Source organism: Rhinopithecus roxellana, chromosome 8 (genome assembly GCF_007565055.1).
Source record: "Rhinopithecus roxellana isolate Shanxi Qingling chromosome 8, ASM756505v1, whole genome shotgun sequence".
NCBI classification, from domain to species: Eukaryota; Metazoa; Chordata; class Mammalia; order Primates; family Cercopithecidae; genus Rhinopithecus; species Rhinopithecus roxellana.
This window is the reverse complement of record NC_044556.1, coordinates 57,569,093-57,584,626: the sequence shown is the minus strand read 5'-3', so window position 1 is coordinate 57,584,626 and position 15,534 is coordinate 57,569,093. Positions and strand designations below refer to the sequence as shown.

At 44.7% G+C, this 15,534-nt stretch overlaps 1 protein-coding gene across 2 annotated transcripts in view; it reads left to right on the top strand.

Moving 5' to 3' along the window:
* The first annotated feature begins 1,420 nt into the window (after positions 1-1,420).
* CADM3 (cell adhesion molecule 3) overlaps positions 1,421-15,534 on the top strand; it is a 30,581-nt gene continuing 16,467 nt past the window's right edge. Inside the window, exon 1 of one of the 2 annotated variants that reach the window (XM_010356745.2) lies at positions 1,421-1,703. In XM_010356745.2, the coding sequence (XP_010355047.2) occupies positions 1,622-1,703 (82 nt within the window). In that variant the 5' untranslated portion in view covers positions 1,421-1,621. The remainder of the gene's footprint in view (positions 1,704-15,534) is intronic. The other variant, XM_010356744.2, reaches the window with a different exon arrangement.

Below are 15,534 nucleotides of genomic sequence, written 5' to 3'. Positions count from 1 at the left end.
TGTTAACTGTCAGTGTAACCTTGGTTCAGTTAGCCTCCTTTGAGCCTCAGTTGTAGCTATATAATTAAGGGGTTGGAAGAGCCATTTTCTAAGAATTCTTACATATCTAAAATTATTTTATTCTAGAATTCTAACATTTAGAAATGTATTTCCAAAAGCTAAGTTTCAGCAAGACTGATTTAGAAAGATCCCTTTCTGAGATATATCAAGACTCTCTTGGAGATACTCAGTCACAAAGAATGGCAAACACCAGGGATTTGGGACACTTAAGCCAAGACCAAGTGCAAACACCCTGCATCTCTCATTGTGTCCCGAATTGGTGGGTTCTTGGTCTCGCTGGCTTCATTCCAAGAGCGAGCGAGGGCTGCTAGCACGTTGTCACCTCTCATCATCTTGTTATATCTGGCCTCAGGAATGAGAGTTGCTTTAGTCACAGATGCAGGGGTCCTTAGAGGGTTTCTAGATCAGACTCTTCATCCATGAACCTTACTAACTCAAACTTGAGATGGGCAAGATCCTGCAAAAGATCAAGAAAGAAGAAAAAATATTGGAGAAAAGGACTGGGGGTTAAAGGGATGGAATAGGGAGGGTTAAGAAAGAAAACGACTGAGTTGCTTTGTTAGGCTGCCAGACTGGGCAAGAGTCTGGGGTGAAATCATGTTTTCAGAGGGTGAGTTATTTCCTTGAGTGAGATTGAGGGAGACATTGGTTCCCAAGGCTTGGGAGTTTGCTGGAAGATGCCTTTCAAGGGAGATTGCCTGGGGCCACGAATTCTTGCTGGACAGACAACTATGGGTTCTTGGGTAAGAGGAATTAGGGATGTTAGCGTTTAGGAGAATGATGAGAGTTAGCAATTATCCACTAGACAGATGTCCCTGCGTACATTGTTGATAGGGGTACCCCAGGGCTTAAGGCCGGGGGCCACAAATTGTTGCTGGACAGATAACTATGGGCTCCTGGGTAAGAGGAATTAGAAATGTTAGTGTTTAGGAGAAAGCTGAGAGTTAGTAGTTATCCACTGGAGAGATGTCCCTGGGTACATGGTTGGTGGGGGACCCCAGGGCTTAAGGGGATCCCCAGTTGCCAAAGGATGGAGGGCGGAGCTGGAGGATCTCAGGCTAGTGGGCACGCCCTTGCCCAGGCCTGCAGTGGCCGCGCTCGCCAGCTGGCCCATGGCCCTGTCCGACTCCCCTCCCTCCACCCCAAGCCTAAGAGGGGTGAGCGCGGGGTCCCACTGCTGAGCCAGCTCCCTCCCTCTGATCCACACCCGAGCCCGGCTGGCAGAGCTCCCGGGGGAGAGGGTGGAAGGCACCACGAAGGCAAGGAGGGGGTGTTGGAGGCGGGGGGAGTGGGGAATGAGGCAGCCTGCCCCCCCCGCGACCAGCCCAACCCCCCGCCAACCCCCCTCCACCTCCAACCGAATGGTTTGCTCCGAGCGCCCTATTTAATCCCCGCGACTGCAGCAGCGCCGGCTCCCTCCCGGTCCCCACCTCGGCCCCGGGCTCCGAAGCAGCTCGGGGGCGCCCTTTAGGTCAACGTCGTAGTCCACCCCCTCCCCATCCCCAGCCCCCGGGGATTCAGGCTCGCCAGCGCCCAGCCAGGGTGCCGGCCGGGAAGCGCGATGGGGGCCCCAGTCGCCTTGCTCCTGCTCCTGCTGTTCGCCTGCTGCTGGGCGCCCAGTGGGGCCAACCTCTCCCAGGACGGTGAGTGAGGGAGGGGGCGGCGCCTGGGGAGGAGGGGAGTGACCCGAGGCGGGGGCTGGGATCGGGAGTCTGGCGGAGGGAGCCTGTTGGCTTTGTTTGGAACCGGGGTTAAAGTCACCAGCCGCTGCTAATACCCTTGTGTCTGTCTCTGAGCATCCGTGTCTCTGTGGACTGTGGGTGTGCCGGCGTGTGCACCCTTCTGTGTACACCACCGAGCGTGTGTCTGCGTGTGCACCGGGATTTGGCTCTGGGGCTGATGTCCGTTAGGAGCAGCCCCGGGTCTGGATGTGTTGCTGTCCGTGTGCGCGCGCGTCTGTGTTGGTGTCTGGCTCTGCGTTTCTGTGTCAGTATCTGTGTGTATGTCTGTGTCAGTGTGTGTTGGGGGCGGAGTGAGATTTGTCGCTGTTTCAGTCAGGGCGTGTGTCGGGTGTTTGTGTATGTATGTCTGTAGGGGTTGGGTAGCCAGTGCAATCCCCCAAACTGCTGTATGCAAACATTTCTGCTCCCCCGCCCGTCCCCGCCGCCACCCGCGGCGCAGCTCCGAGTGGGCAGAGAAGGGGGTCTGGGTGAGGCTGCTGAGGGGGGCGTGGGCAAAAAAGGGGGCCCTTATCCTTGGAACAAAACAACAACACAGGGCGGAGGGGGCCCAGGATGGCAATATCCCTGACAGTGGTAGAAGATGGGAAAAGAAATCCAGACAGGAGCAGAGGCGGGGTGGGGGTGGGGGGAGAGCGCAAAAGAAAGAATCAAGATATTTGGGGAGGAGGATGCATGAGAAACCCAAAGCTTTCCCGGGCTAAGCACTGATTTTCCCAAATTTGGGGTGGGGTAGCATACCTAGCACCTTTGCCCCAGTCTGGAACTCAAACCTTCTTTGGTTCCTAATGGTAGAGAGATGAAGGAAGGGAGTCGGGGGAGAAAGGAGGCGGGGCCAGGGGTGAGGGGACTTGGGGAAGAGCCCCTCCCGCCCTGGGCCGGGCTATGTAGGTCAGCGCTGTGGGGGCACCTCAGCTTTCTTAAAGGCTACTAACGGTTAGTGGGATGGCAGAGGGGCAGCGTGTAGGGAAACCCGGAAGGGGGCCACAGCTCCCAGCCTCAGGTCCCTGAGGAGGGAGGGCAGGCTGTGAAGAGACTAAAGGAATGCATCCTCCTCTCCCCGCGCCCTGTCCCTGTCGGAAGAGGAGGAGGGCTGGGATGGAGGAAGGGGGAGAGGGAACAGGACCTCTGTGGAGCAAAGGGAAGTGGGGAGAGGGAATGGGGAGGGTGGTGGCTATGCCCGGCCAGATGCCAACGAAAAACAGAAAGAACCGCAGGGGAGGAGAAAGGGGAGGTGGCTCCTGGGCGATGGACCCAGTGGCCAGCAGGGATGGGCACAGGGCGGGGCGGGGGTGGAGAGGGGAGGGGTTGAAACTGGGGAGGATGATGTAGAGAATTTCATCTGAGGAAAACAGGCGAGGAGCCAGGGTACTGGAGGAATAATCGCTCTACCTCGCCTGACCTCCCTCAGACCTGTCTCCATCGTGATAAAGGAGCTTCCCCTGGTATGGGGACCCTGGGGATCCCCTCCCTATAGTTGGCTGGCTGACTCCTTCCGCCCTCTACCCATCAAACTCCCCAAAGGGAGTTCCCGCCCTAGTCACCACAGAGACAGCAGCCTCTCCTTCCCCTACTCGGAATCCTCTTCCCCAGAGGACTGCAGTAAGGACCCCACTCACTGAGGAGCTGAAGGGAGTCTCTGGGGAGAGCAGGCTAAGTACAAGACAGAGAGGCTGCTGGGTGTTTGTGCCTCACTAATGACCCTCCTACTAGGCCTTGACTTTCAGCTGCAGCTCCTGGCCTTTCTAACCTGCTGAGTTTTATAACGAGAGGCAAATATGATCCAAATTGCAACCGTTCAGCAATGGGAACTGATGGTGCTAGGCTGGGCCCCAAAAAGAGAGAAAGACGTCATCCAGAAAGCTGTGAGCTTTTCTACTCTAAGATGTAAAAAAACTATAGACTAGAGTAAATCAGTATACTAGCCAAGTCTTTCTTCACCGACTACACTCTTCTTTCTTGGTCCTCAAATTGGGGGCTCAGCCCCTATTCAGGCTTAAAGTTGAGAGGAAGAGAAATGTTATATCCTCATATTTAGAAATATGTTTCAGAGCAGTGGCCTGAGATAAACAGTGGAAAGCAGTAACTTCTAAATGGGGAATTTCCAGAGGAGAGGTGGGAAGTGGGAGATGAACAGGAGGGGTCTGTTTCCAAAGAAGAGTCAAACCAAGCATCATTTTCCTTGGAGAGCATTATCTTCACAGATAATGGACATCTGTCTGGTGTGCAGTATCTCAGGACACACTGATGCATAAGACATACCCACTATATCTTCTATCTTAAATTAATTCTATCTTTTAGTTTCTGGATCTAAGAAGGCCAGTGCTGATGGTGGGAGGTAAATGCATAGATGTAATGCTCACAGATAGTAATCCTGAAGACTATTTTGCACAGGATCATGGACATGTGTCTAGTACCCCTGAGTTGGCCTGGGGCCCCTGGGAAGAAAACTAGGCAATATGTACTTAACTGGTAATGTTTGACCAAAACTATGACAGATGTGGTGTGAAGGTTTAAGGACAAGATACTCTTATGCTGATGCTTGAATTGTCAAGGGTGTTGTGGTAGCATATCTTTTCCCATTTAGAATAAGGAAAACAAACTTAATGTGCTGCTGGGGCATATTGTCCCCTGGAGCACAGCATAAATTTCTTAAGCTTCATAAAGCTGAACAGGGATTGAGAGGGCAAGCAACTGATATCTAAGACTGGTCATGAGAGTTGTGCCAAAAGCTCAGGAACAGGTAAGACATTTAGAATGTCCCATCTGCCCTTCCTTCTCACATTTCTCCACTAGTTTTCACTGTGGTTGACAATTCTAGCTTTGGAGGACTCAAGTCTATGAACTTAATGTGTCCTCTCTCTGGTGAACAGCTCAGTATTCAACACTGTGACCAGCTTTCTTGGGCTCTTCCTTCTCAAGTTTTTTCCAGCACTCTGTGAATTGACCTAGGGTAAAGACAGATAGACAGATAGCCTCTCTTTGTTTCAGATAAGTTTATAGCAATTTAACCTTGTACTGCGCTGCCCCACACATGAACATCTATTTCTTCTCAATGACCTCTGTCCACTATCATTCATTCTACAGCCCCCTGGCCAGATGCCCAGTGAGGACATCATGCCCAATGTGCCAGAGAAGTCCAGCAGGCATTCGCTCTAGTGCTGTCCACAGATCTGTTTGGCAGATCGACTCCATCCAGTTTCTGTTCCTAGTTGCAGCTGTAACTGTTCTGTTTCTGTTCCTGTTCTCCTCCTAGTTGCAGCTGTAACTCTTGGGAAGGATATGCTCTCCTTTTAGACATGTGCATCTTCTGGCACAGAAAAGTTAAGACCATCACAGGGACACTCATATAGCAGAGTTTAGTTAACTCCATGAAGAATCAGTGTGTTTCATGTAGGTCCTAACCTATGTGATGTCAACTGCCTACCCAGCAGTTATGCCACTCTATTCTAAGCTTCTCCATAGATCTGGATAGCACTGTTGGTTTTAAAAGTTTCCTCCAGGGCAGGAGTTTTCCCATATTGTTTTTAAAACAAAGATGTGAGACATTTTTAACAAATGAGAAAAACATATCAAAGGAGAACTGCTGTTGTTGAAATAGTGAAGTAAGACTCATATCCCTTTTCCCTGTCTTACTGGCTTTTACACATTCCTATGATTCTTAAGGAACTACCTGGGGTTCTGCCACACAGTTCAAAATCCTCTGTCCTAGACTGATAGAATGAGCCAGCTTACTACCCTTAGGCTCTTTCTCCTTCCTCTTCCAACTGAAGAAGAAAGGAGGTCCAAATCTAATTGCAAGAGTGCCTTGTTGGAGATATTCACTACTCACTTGGAGAGAGTGACTCATAGTTCTGCAGCCATAAATTTCCACAGACAGCATCTCTTTGGCGTTCTGGTTACTTTGAAATAACTGAGAGGTTGTGCCATTGCTCTGTAAATTCTTAGATTTGATTTTGGTACTTCTTGATGTTACTACTTTCTTGCAGTCCAAATAATATGTAAAATAGGATCAAAAGTTTATTTTCCTTAAATCACATGGTAGGAAAAAAATCTTCACAAATATCACTAGAGAAAGAAAACCCCTGGGGCTGTGACTAGTCTTATTCTTTGTTGTTTCCTACTCCAGTGGAACTGCATACTGGCTCAACAATCCCTTTTTTGTCATCTAATTCTCTGTAATGGAATGTTACCTAAGGATGGTGATCTAGGTTCCAGATTCTTGTTGAAAGCAAGCTGTGGACTGGACCAGTTCCTTACTGACTACTGAGTGAAAAATTCAGTTATTATAAAGTTTTGGTAATTATATCTTCTTTTATTTTTCATGTTAGAATGTAATGTTTCATGTTTAACATTGACCATAGGCCCATGTACCAGAATATTTTGTTTCCTGTATGAGGTCATGTTTTAGAGGTCCACCCTTAATCTCTGAGAATAGCAATCCCCGTGGAAATGCTTACAAAAAACAGAGGGAAACAAACCATCAGAAAAAGACCCTGGAGAAACAAGCCATCAGAAAAAGATTCTGTTTCTAAGAACTTGCTTAGATTAAGTATAAACACTCCGTGTCATCATAAAATGAAGAAGAACAAGTTTCCAGGGCTAGAGACCTGTTTCTGCCTCTAGGATCAGCAGCAGTGATCATTTTTTACAAGGTCAGAACCAGCTGGTGCCCGGGGCTCCAATAACTACCCAAGTAGAAACCCAGTCCAATTCTGTTATATACGACAGGGAGATCCATCCCTTCCAGTACAGAGAAGTCAAGCTCTCAGGGGGCTTGAACACATGAATCTGTTGGGATTTTTACACAACAGAAGCTAAGATGCTAAGAAGTAAAGGTACATATTCTTCACGGAAGCAGCAAATACTAAAGAATCATTTCTCTCTTTACTAAAATTTTCCTAATCCTTAAGACAGTCATGAAGTTTCTCAACTAACAGAGAAACTTCTAAATCCTGAGAACAAGAGGCATGATTCCATACCTCTCTTCTAGTGTGGTTGCCTGAACTACTTATAGCAATTTTGGATACATTGGGACATTCTGAGTCTGATACATCTCATACCCTACCTGACGAAAATACATATTTTGACTTTCTTGTGCCCTACTGTCTCTGAGGGAGCACAGGCTCTCAGTTCCGTCTTTAGAAGATAGGCCTAATTTTACTCATGGTAAGCTAAAGCACATTAAAAGCCCCTCCATCACCACTAATATCTAGGTATCTAACACAATCACAGAGGCTCATGTTGACAAACTGAGACTGGTGGTGGTCCTCATTTTTCAGCACAGTCTCTTGGCTGTGTATCACCCTGACAGGTTCAAATAAAGCATTTCAGAGAGAGCAGGTGATGAGCATAAAGTGATCCTAATAGAAGCATGATGTCTGTTCTTTTAGTTCCTGTGCTTGAGAGCTGGCTGCCTTACCCCATGATCCCAGTTCCCTGTTCTTTATGGAGCAAACTATTATACCTGTGCTTTGAGCTCTCCATGGTGCTAGCCCCTGACAGTGACACTCTAGGCTTTTCTTGTTGCTCTCCATGGTCCTGTTTTACCTCCAAGTTTCATAATCTCGTTATTCACCACGGTGCAGTCCCCAGAACAGGGCTAGAATCTCCCTCCCTGCCACCACAAACACACACATGTTCTTGGTTATGGTCCCTGACCTGTTCCACCACAAACACATAAAAAAAACTCTGAGATATAGATCTAGGAAGTCCTCACAGCCATCTGATCAACTGCAGGAAGGGAACAGAAGGGCAAGCAATTCTTAGGTTAAAAAAGCAGTGCTAGAAGGTTTTTGTAAGATGCTCAGGAAATTGTGGCCTACAGTCACCTCAAATGGCCTCAAAAGAATTGAATGTTTTGTCATATCTGGATTCATAGATTAAAAATACAACTATATATAGTTCTGTTTTAGATTGAGATAGTATTGCTCTGATATGATAACCATATACAGTTGTACTTTGGTATCCATGAAGGATTGGTTCCAGGACCTCCCACAGATACTAAAATCTGCAGATACACAAGTCCTGGATATCAAATGGAGTGGTATTTGCATATAACCTATGCACATTATCCTGTATACTTTGTTATCTCTAGATTACTTATAATACCATACCCAATCTAAATGCTATGTACATGGTTGTTTTACTGTATTGTTTAGGCAATAATGACAGGAGAAAATGTCTATACAAGTTTAGTACTGGCACAGTTTTTAAAAATATTTTCAATCTGCAGTTGATTGAATCTATGGAGGTGGAACCCATAGATATGCAGGATTGACTGTATACACTATAAGTGTGGAATGTAAAATGAATCCTACTCAGTTTATAAACATGTACCTCTTAACAGCACTCTGAGCACGACAACCAACTCTAACTTTCCCGTCATAGTGCTTTTTTACCCTTTTCCTTCAACCTTTGCAAAGACAATACATAACAATGGGTTATCAAAATAGATAATGGAGAATCTGGTAAATGAGAGGCATAGAAAACAAGTGTCAAGTATACATCCATACCACCCTGAACGCACCGGATCTTGTCTGATCTCGGAAGCTAAGCAGGGTTAAGCCTAGTTAGTATATGTACGGGAGAAAACAAATATCAAAATCTTGACTTAACTTCCCCACCTTCATAACCACCTTGTGCAAAACTAAATGGCTTTAAATATAACCATCTTCTCCCAGAGCACAGGTCCTTGGCCATATCTCAGTAGATGCATCTTTAAACTGTACTCTGCTATGCTGAGGGTATCTTCCAATAAGCTGATGATATCAAACGGGGTAGGGAGCTGACAGTGCTCAGCTCCTGTCAGTCTTAGATTAGCCAGCCTGTTCTTCACATCACATCAGAACTACACAAGCTTCTCGTCCCCTAAGTGCTGATTTTCCCATGTCAATTTATGGATAAAAGTTAATATAATAGTTAATACTTATGAGTGACCTACAGCAGAGTCTAGTGGAAGAGGCAGGCTTCCAGGATGAATTTCCAGGACTCCTCTTTCATTTCTTCATTTGAAACAAGGAGAAACTTCATTCCTCAAGGACAGGTAATGAGAGTGATTTATCTCTATGAGCGAGCTTTCAGCAAGACAGAATTAGGGTTATAGTAACAGCTGGAGTGTCTCCCATCTACTCATCTTCCTAAGCCCCCTATTCTCATGAAGAGCAGGCAGGTTTCAAAAAAGACTCAAATACAGAAATCTCAACATATTTTTCAGCACATATATCATTCTTTAATGTGAACTCTTACCCCTGGGATTCTTTAACCTTCTCTTCTCTCTCTATCTTTCTCTTGGAAGTCTCCAAGAGAACAATAAGAAAGCTAAATAACTTAAAGAATAAACTAAAATGTTGTCTTCTCTAAGGATTTATTTTCCCTTTCCCCAGCTACACTTACACTAATTGTGTATTGATTGCTAATTATAAGCACCTTTAGCTCATTTACTTCTAGTTCAGGGTCAAGAAGGTCAGGTGCATCACCTTGCCCTAGGGAAAAAAAAAAGAAAAAGAAATGAAGGCTGATGTCTCAGGCACTCATCTGTAGGCTAGCCATTATTCATTTCTCCCCTTTCTTCAGATACTCCCAAATATTGGCAAGGTAGGATGAAGAACTAGTACTTCTGATACCAGATTTTATTGGAAATATGCATATTTTTGTTTCATATGTTTACTTTTACCCTTCTATGACCTGGCTCTTTGCTTCCAATTCTGATTTCATTAAGTACATCAATGACAGGTAACTTGGAACTTAGCATAGGGTCAGTCAGTCTTTGAAGAGCCTGGAGCTGAGTTCTTGAGTTATTATAAAATGAGAAGCCAGTTTTACCATCTGCTCCTAATCTTTTTTTTTTTTTTTTTGTCCAGCAAATGCAAAAATTACAGTGGAACAATTGCACTCACTAGTTCTTACTGTAGTTCTTAAGGATGAGATCTTTCCAAATACATATTATATGTTTCTTCCCATAATTTCCATCTGCTAATCTCACACAAATATAAAAATTACCACCAGTAAGCCCCTGAGCCTCCCATATTTTCATTTATCCTCAATTGCCACTTAATGCCAACTCTTTTCTGGTTTCCAAGTCCTGGAGTCCAATGTCAGTGACAGATGGACTGAGCCTCAGCCCTGGAGAGGAGAGGATTCTGGCCCTCTCCTGGGGAGTTTGAACAGGAGAGAGAGCCTGAATTCTGCTTTGGGGAGAATCTCTTGAGTTTAAGCCATATGGTTTTCTGGAAGTAAGGGGTTCTGATTAATATGGGCATGTGAAAAGGACTCTGTATCTGGGTCATAATAAAATCTGTGTGTTATGTCAGAAAAAAAAAAAAACCCAGAAATATGATTAGTGAGAATCAGAGTGTTTTGTGTGTGTGTGTTGAGGGGCACATGTCAAAATATGCATCCATCTTAGGGAACAAAAATGTTTTTGCCCACATCAAATAAGAAAGACTCAATGGAAATTTAAGAAGAGAGATAAGAGTTCTTTTTGTCAGAACAATATTATTTTCCATTTCGGGGACTGTGAGATCTGTGGACTTAGGAGAATGTATCTGTTTCACGGAAGAGTTAAATTCTCAGGAAGGTACAAAGTGAGGCTAATGCAAACAATGTACAGCAATTTTAAAAAAACAGACTTTTTTTTTTTTTTTTTTAAGTGAGGAGAGTGTAGGGAGACTAAATAGCAGTTAGGATTGGGGGAATCAGTGAAACTAGAGTAGTGTGGGTGTGGAGAGCAGAACACATTTTTCTTCATGTAATGCTCCTAACCATTGCCCTGAACCTGTCATCCACACCTTGACTCCGATCATCCAGTGAAGGGTAACAGTAAAAACAAGTCAGGAAAATCAGAACCAGCAGAGATGAGTGCTTTCTTGCTTGACTTCTAACAAATTAAACTTTTCCACAGCATTGTTATCCCACCACACCAAGCCATCAGCCTGAAATATCTAAAGTGCAACGTAAGGAGCATAGGAGAACAAGACAGAGCCCACTGAGAAAGGGAATTCATCCATGCACTCAGACAGGTATTGGGGCACTGGGATAGGTACTGCAGAGTATGAGCAAGCTGTTGGAACCTGGGCTGAGATTTTTCATCTCTAGAGAATCTGTTTATTTCTCCTGATTTTCTGGGCTTTCTGGCCCATTACCAGTCTCTCTTTTCCCATACCCTTCCAATGAGCTAAACTGAATTCTGCATTTGAATCTGTTATGTTTCCTTTCTCAAGTACTTTCCTAAGATGAGGAACTTTCTCCCCCCAGTTCTATTACATATGTGTGAAAGCAGCAAGATAAATTGAGGGAAAGGTTATAAAATCCCTTTACTTAGTTTAAGAGGACAACTAAGAGTTCAAAGTCTGGCCTCCTGACTGTATTGCATTAGAATGCAGATTTCAAGTCATACCTGTCCGTATGTCTAAAGTGTTTGATCACAGTGAGACGTGAATGAGGAGATGGGATAAACAGACACTCCTAAAATGGCTCAGGGTTGTTATCATCCTGTCTTCAGGGGCCTACTCCAGAACAGCTGAAGAGAGTCAGTACCTGCACAGAATCTGTGCTCTAGAGGTCCTCACTGAGCCCTCCCCTGTGCTCAGTTTCACCTCACCCTCTCATGCTCTTCGGGCAGAACACCAGATGCTTGTCTAGAGCACATAGCCCAGTCCCAGAAGGAAGCAGCTAAGGCAAGGAAGAGACTCTTTTGGAATCGAATCCCCTTCCTTTTTCTCTCAACTGCAGTTCTTGCTACAACTCAGTATTGGCTACAGAGGGGCTTGTTTTGGTTGGGGGCCAGCCCAGGGCTCCCTCCTGGTGCTAATGCACCAAGAACACTGACTCAATAGCAAATCAAAGCAACAGCTGTCCCCACCTCCTTCCCTGCCACCCACTTCCCAGTCTCTGCTCCTCGGAATCTTAACTAAGTCTCTGAGGGCCCCCCTCAGCCTACCACAAGCCCACTTCTGCCTCCAGATTTTTTCTCTCTCCAGCTCAAGAATAGGACATGTTCCTCTGCTTTTTTTTCTCTCTCTTCTGTTCTGGCCCCTGTCTCCTGCTTCACAATCAGGTTAGCATTCCCTCAGCTCTTCACCGTGCAGATGCCAGCAGGCGCGCACACACACACACACATGCACACACACATGCGACCTGTACTCACAGTCACCCTTTTGAGCTCCAAAGGGCATGGCAGTGACTTCTGCCTGATGGCCTCTTCTGTGTGAACTGGAACCTGCCAGTAAAGCCCTGAAGTATAAGAAGATGCCAGCTGCCCCATCTTCAGGGACTCCCTCTTCATCATAATCCAACTTCCCCAACCTACTGGGCATTTAGTAGACTTACTTCTCTTAAGGTCCATGGTCCTGGAGTTCCTCAGTATCGTGTACAGGAGATGGGGCATAGGAAGGGTAGGTGTCAGTGGAAATATAATCACACTTAGTGTCAAATTAATCACTGAATTAGCCAGTCCACAAGGACTGCTATAAACTGTCAATGAGTACAGGTCTCACTCACTGCCTGTGTGACCATGCTCAAGTTCCTAAACCTCTCTGAGCCTTGGTTCCTCATCTTTAGAATAAGAGGACTGGACCAGTTAATACTTAATATCTTGTCAACTATAAAAATCTACACTTTTAAGAATCATAGAAGGGAGAATATTTTGGGCATAATTAGGTGCAACAGAAAGAAAAAAAGGCATTACTGAACTTGGGCAATAGAGAGTCAAAAAGGGCATTACTTCCATCCTTCCATAAAATCAAAAGCATCTTAGAAATAACCACCTCTGACCCTTAGGATTCAGTAGGCAATGACCAGATATGCAAGTTGGCTTAAAGGTTTTAGGAAATATGTAAAATATATGTATTCATAATACCTTAAAGTTTGGATAGGGAAAAACATTTGAATTTTCTCTTAAACTTTGGATATTAAAAAATGTTAAGAATAATTGTTTTTCAGTGAGAATCAAGGGTTAACTCTAAGATAAGCTTTTCATTTTAACCCCATCTTAATACCCACCACAGGCAAGCTAGCTAACTATCTCAAAAGATTCCCTCCTCATTCAGCCTGGAAAAGCCTAGCCACATACCATTCCCAAAGCAGAAAACAAAAGCCTTTCATTTTTAACCTGCTTAGGATGGAACCAAAAGATGTCTGCCAAGGTGTAATAATAAACATGTTTGAGCCCAGATTGGGTACAGGTTCCTTCCAAATCTAAATCTCTTAGATAATCTAATAGTGTAGGACCCCTCAGTCCATAAATCCTGGATCTCTGGCCCAGGCTTTACCAAGCTAAGCAGCTAATCCACATGTTAGGACTTCGTACAGTGAAGATTCTGTTCTCCATTCCTATTGACCATCTATATTCACTCATATCCTGTATGCCTCCTAGGAGAGTAAAGCAAAGCTGGGACAGAGTAGTTTATCAAGAGGCTGCTTGATAAACAAGACTCTAGGAGGAAAAACCAGACAGCAACAGAAATAATACAGGGAGGAAACAAGGAGGAGCAAGGTCTCAGTAGCCCAGCCAGAAAGAGGGCGGATGGGGCAGTGAGGTGGAGAGAAGGCCTAGATCAGGGAGGTAGGCAGCTGAAGCGTGACTGAGCTCTGAAGTTCCAAAGTGGATGTGAGCTGGAGCGCGTCGGAGCTAAGGAAAACAGATCCTTTAGGAGATCCTGCTGCCTGTGAGGGGACAAGAGGCCTTTCCCGGAGGAGCAATGAAAAAGGAAAAAATAGTAGCTGAAAAGAAAGAGGGTGCCAGATGACAGAATAACTCCCACCCCGTATGGCCAGCTTCTATTTGACTGCACTGTTATATCGTGGCCATTAGGGAATTAGGAATGTAACGGGGGACAGACAGAGTTAGAAAGGAACGGAGGGCAGGATGTAAAAGAATATTTTGACATTCAGGCAATCAAAGTCTTAGATTAGGAAATTACATAGTGACTTCAGTAAATGTGGCATCGCTGCTGGCTGCCCAAGAACCACCGAAGGAAGTTAACTGTCCAGAGTTCCTTCTGACCAGCGTTTTGTGCTCTAAAGTCAAAGCAACTCCCCCAAATTTTGAAGTTTTCAGCTAAACCAGAATTCAGATGGAACTGGTCTGATTTCTTCCAAATGCACAATCAAACATTCACTGTCAAAGAAAACTGTCACTCTGAGCATAAAGAAAAGCTCCAGGGGCTGAGTTCTAATTCTGAGTTTGCTATGGCCAGTCTCTTGTGTGTGTGATCCAACTTACTTGTACATAGAATTCACTAAGAAGCTGGGGTTAGGGAAAAACGAGAATGACATAATCTGGACAAGGAGCCCAGCAATGGATGTAGATAAACCATTCTAAAAGTGGGTCCCTTCAGTATTCTGGGCCGCAGCCCCCAATATGTTTTTCCCTTGGAGATAACACTCCTCCACCCACCTGTCATGGTAGTCGTGAGGAATAACAAGTAGGCTGGGATGAACAGTATTTTTAACTCTGGAGTTAGAGAAATGCTGAGTCATCATCATCATCATCACCATCATCATCAACTCCTACTCAGGGAGCTGTTTTTTTCTACAGTCAGGGAAGTGGGACTCTGGACCCAAGCACTGGCAAGGCCAGCAGCAGTTATGCAGGAGAGCTCTGTCCTTTTGTTCCACCATCTGACATGTGCACCTGTGACCCTGTTTATGGCTGTAAGGCCAATATGTTGTAGGTCCCCAAAACAGACACGGCAGGGACAATATATAAACCAAGCAATTAGGGCTTACACTGGCAGACTTTCATAGACTTTCCACTAAAATTACTTAAATTCAAGACAATACATTTTTATTTATTTGAGTTACTCATTTATTTATTCAATAAATATTTATTGAGCACTTACTATGTGTAAGATTCTGTGCTATGAGTGAAAACCTGAATAACAGGTGCCAATGCTGCTTTAAAGAAGCACATTAGTAATTCTTCAATTCCCACCTCTGCCACTCTTAATATGAACAATCAATAAGAAGAAAATCAGTGGGTGAAAGGGCTACTTTGTCCTTTAAAATGCTGGAAATCCTAAAGATACTAGAACTCATGAGCAAATAAATCAAGAATTAAGAAACCTCCAAAGCAATTCAGAACAAATAAGAAGACAATTTTTTTAGTTTTCAGCCTAGGTGCTAGAGTGCTATGAAAACACAAAGAGACTTTTTTTTTTAAACTAGACATGCCATTTGCTTGGTTATCTAAAGAGTCCCACATGGTAAGGCACTTACGGGTCCATGAAATAGTCCCAGAGGTATAGGTGCAGGCATACTAAGGCATCCAAGTAAAAATGTAATTCAACAGGCACAAACCACAGGACTATCAACACCACAGACACCCATTTCCAATTTGCTATACCGTCATTTTCATCATACTGCAGGTGAATGTTGTAAATATTATTTAGGTGAATCACCCCTGGCCAGGATTGCAACGAGGAATCTTTCCCACTTTACGCTCTACCCTACCACCACACACACAAAATACATGATTCTGCAGAGGGGGACAGTGTAGTAAAGATGTGCAGAAAGCCTGGGCTTTGTGGTCAGAGAGGTCTAAGTTTAAAGTTCATCCTATCCCAGTAACTAATAATAGATACATCATAAGGACAAGTTTCTTAACTTGGCTTTAACAGGTGTGTAATCATGTTTATCTATTAAAAGATTGTTCTGGAATAATGAATATACAGCAACTAATTTGGATCCTGACATATAGAAACTGTTGATAAATACCAATTTCTTCTGTCTTATA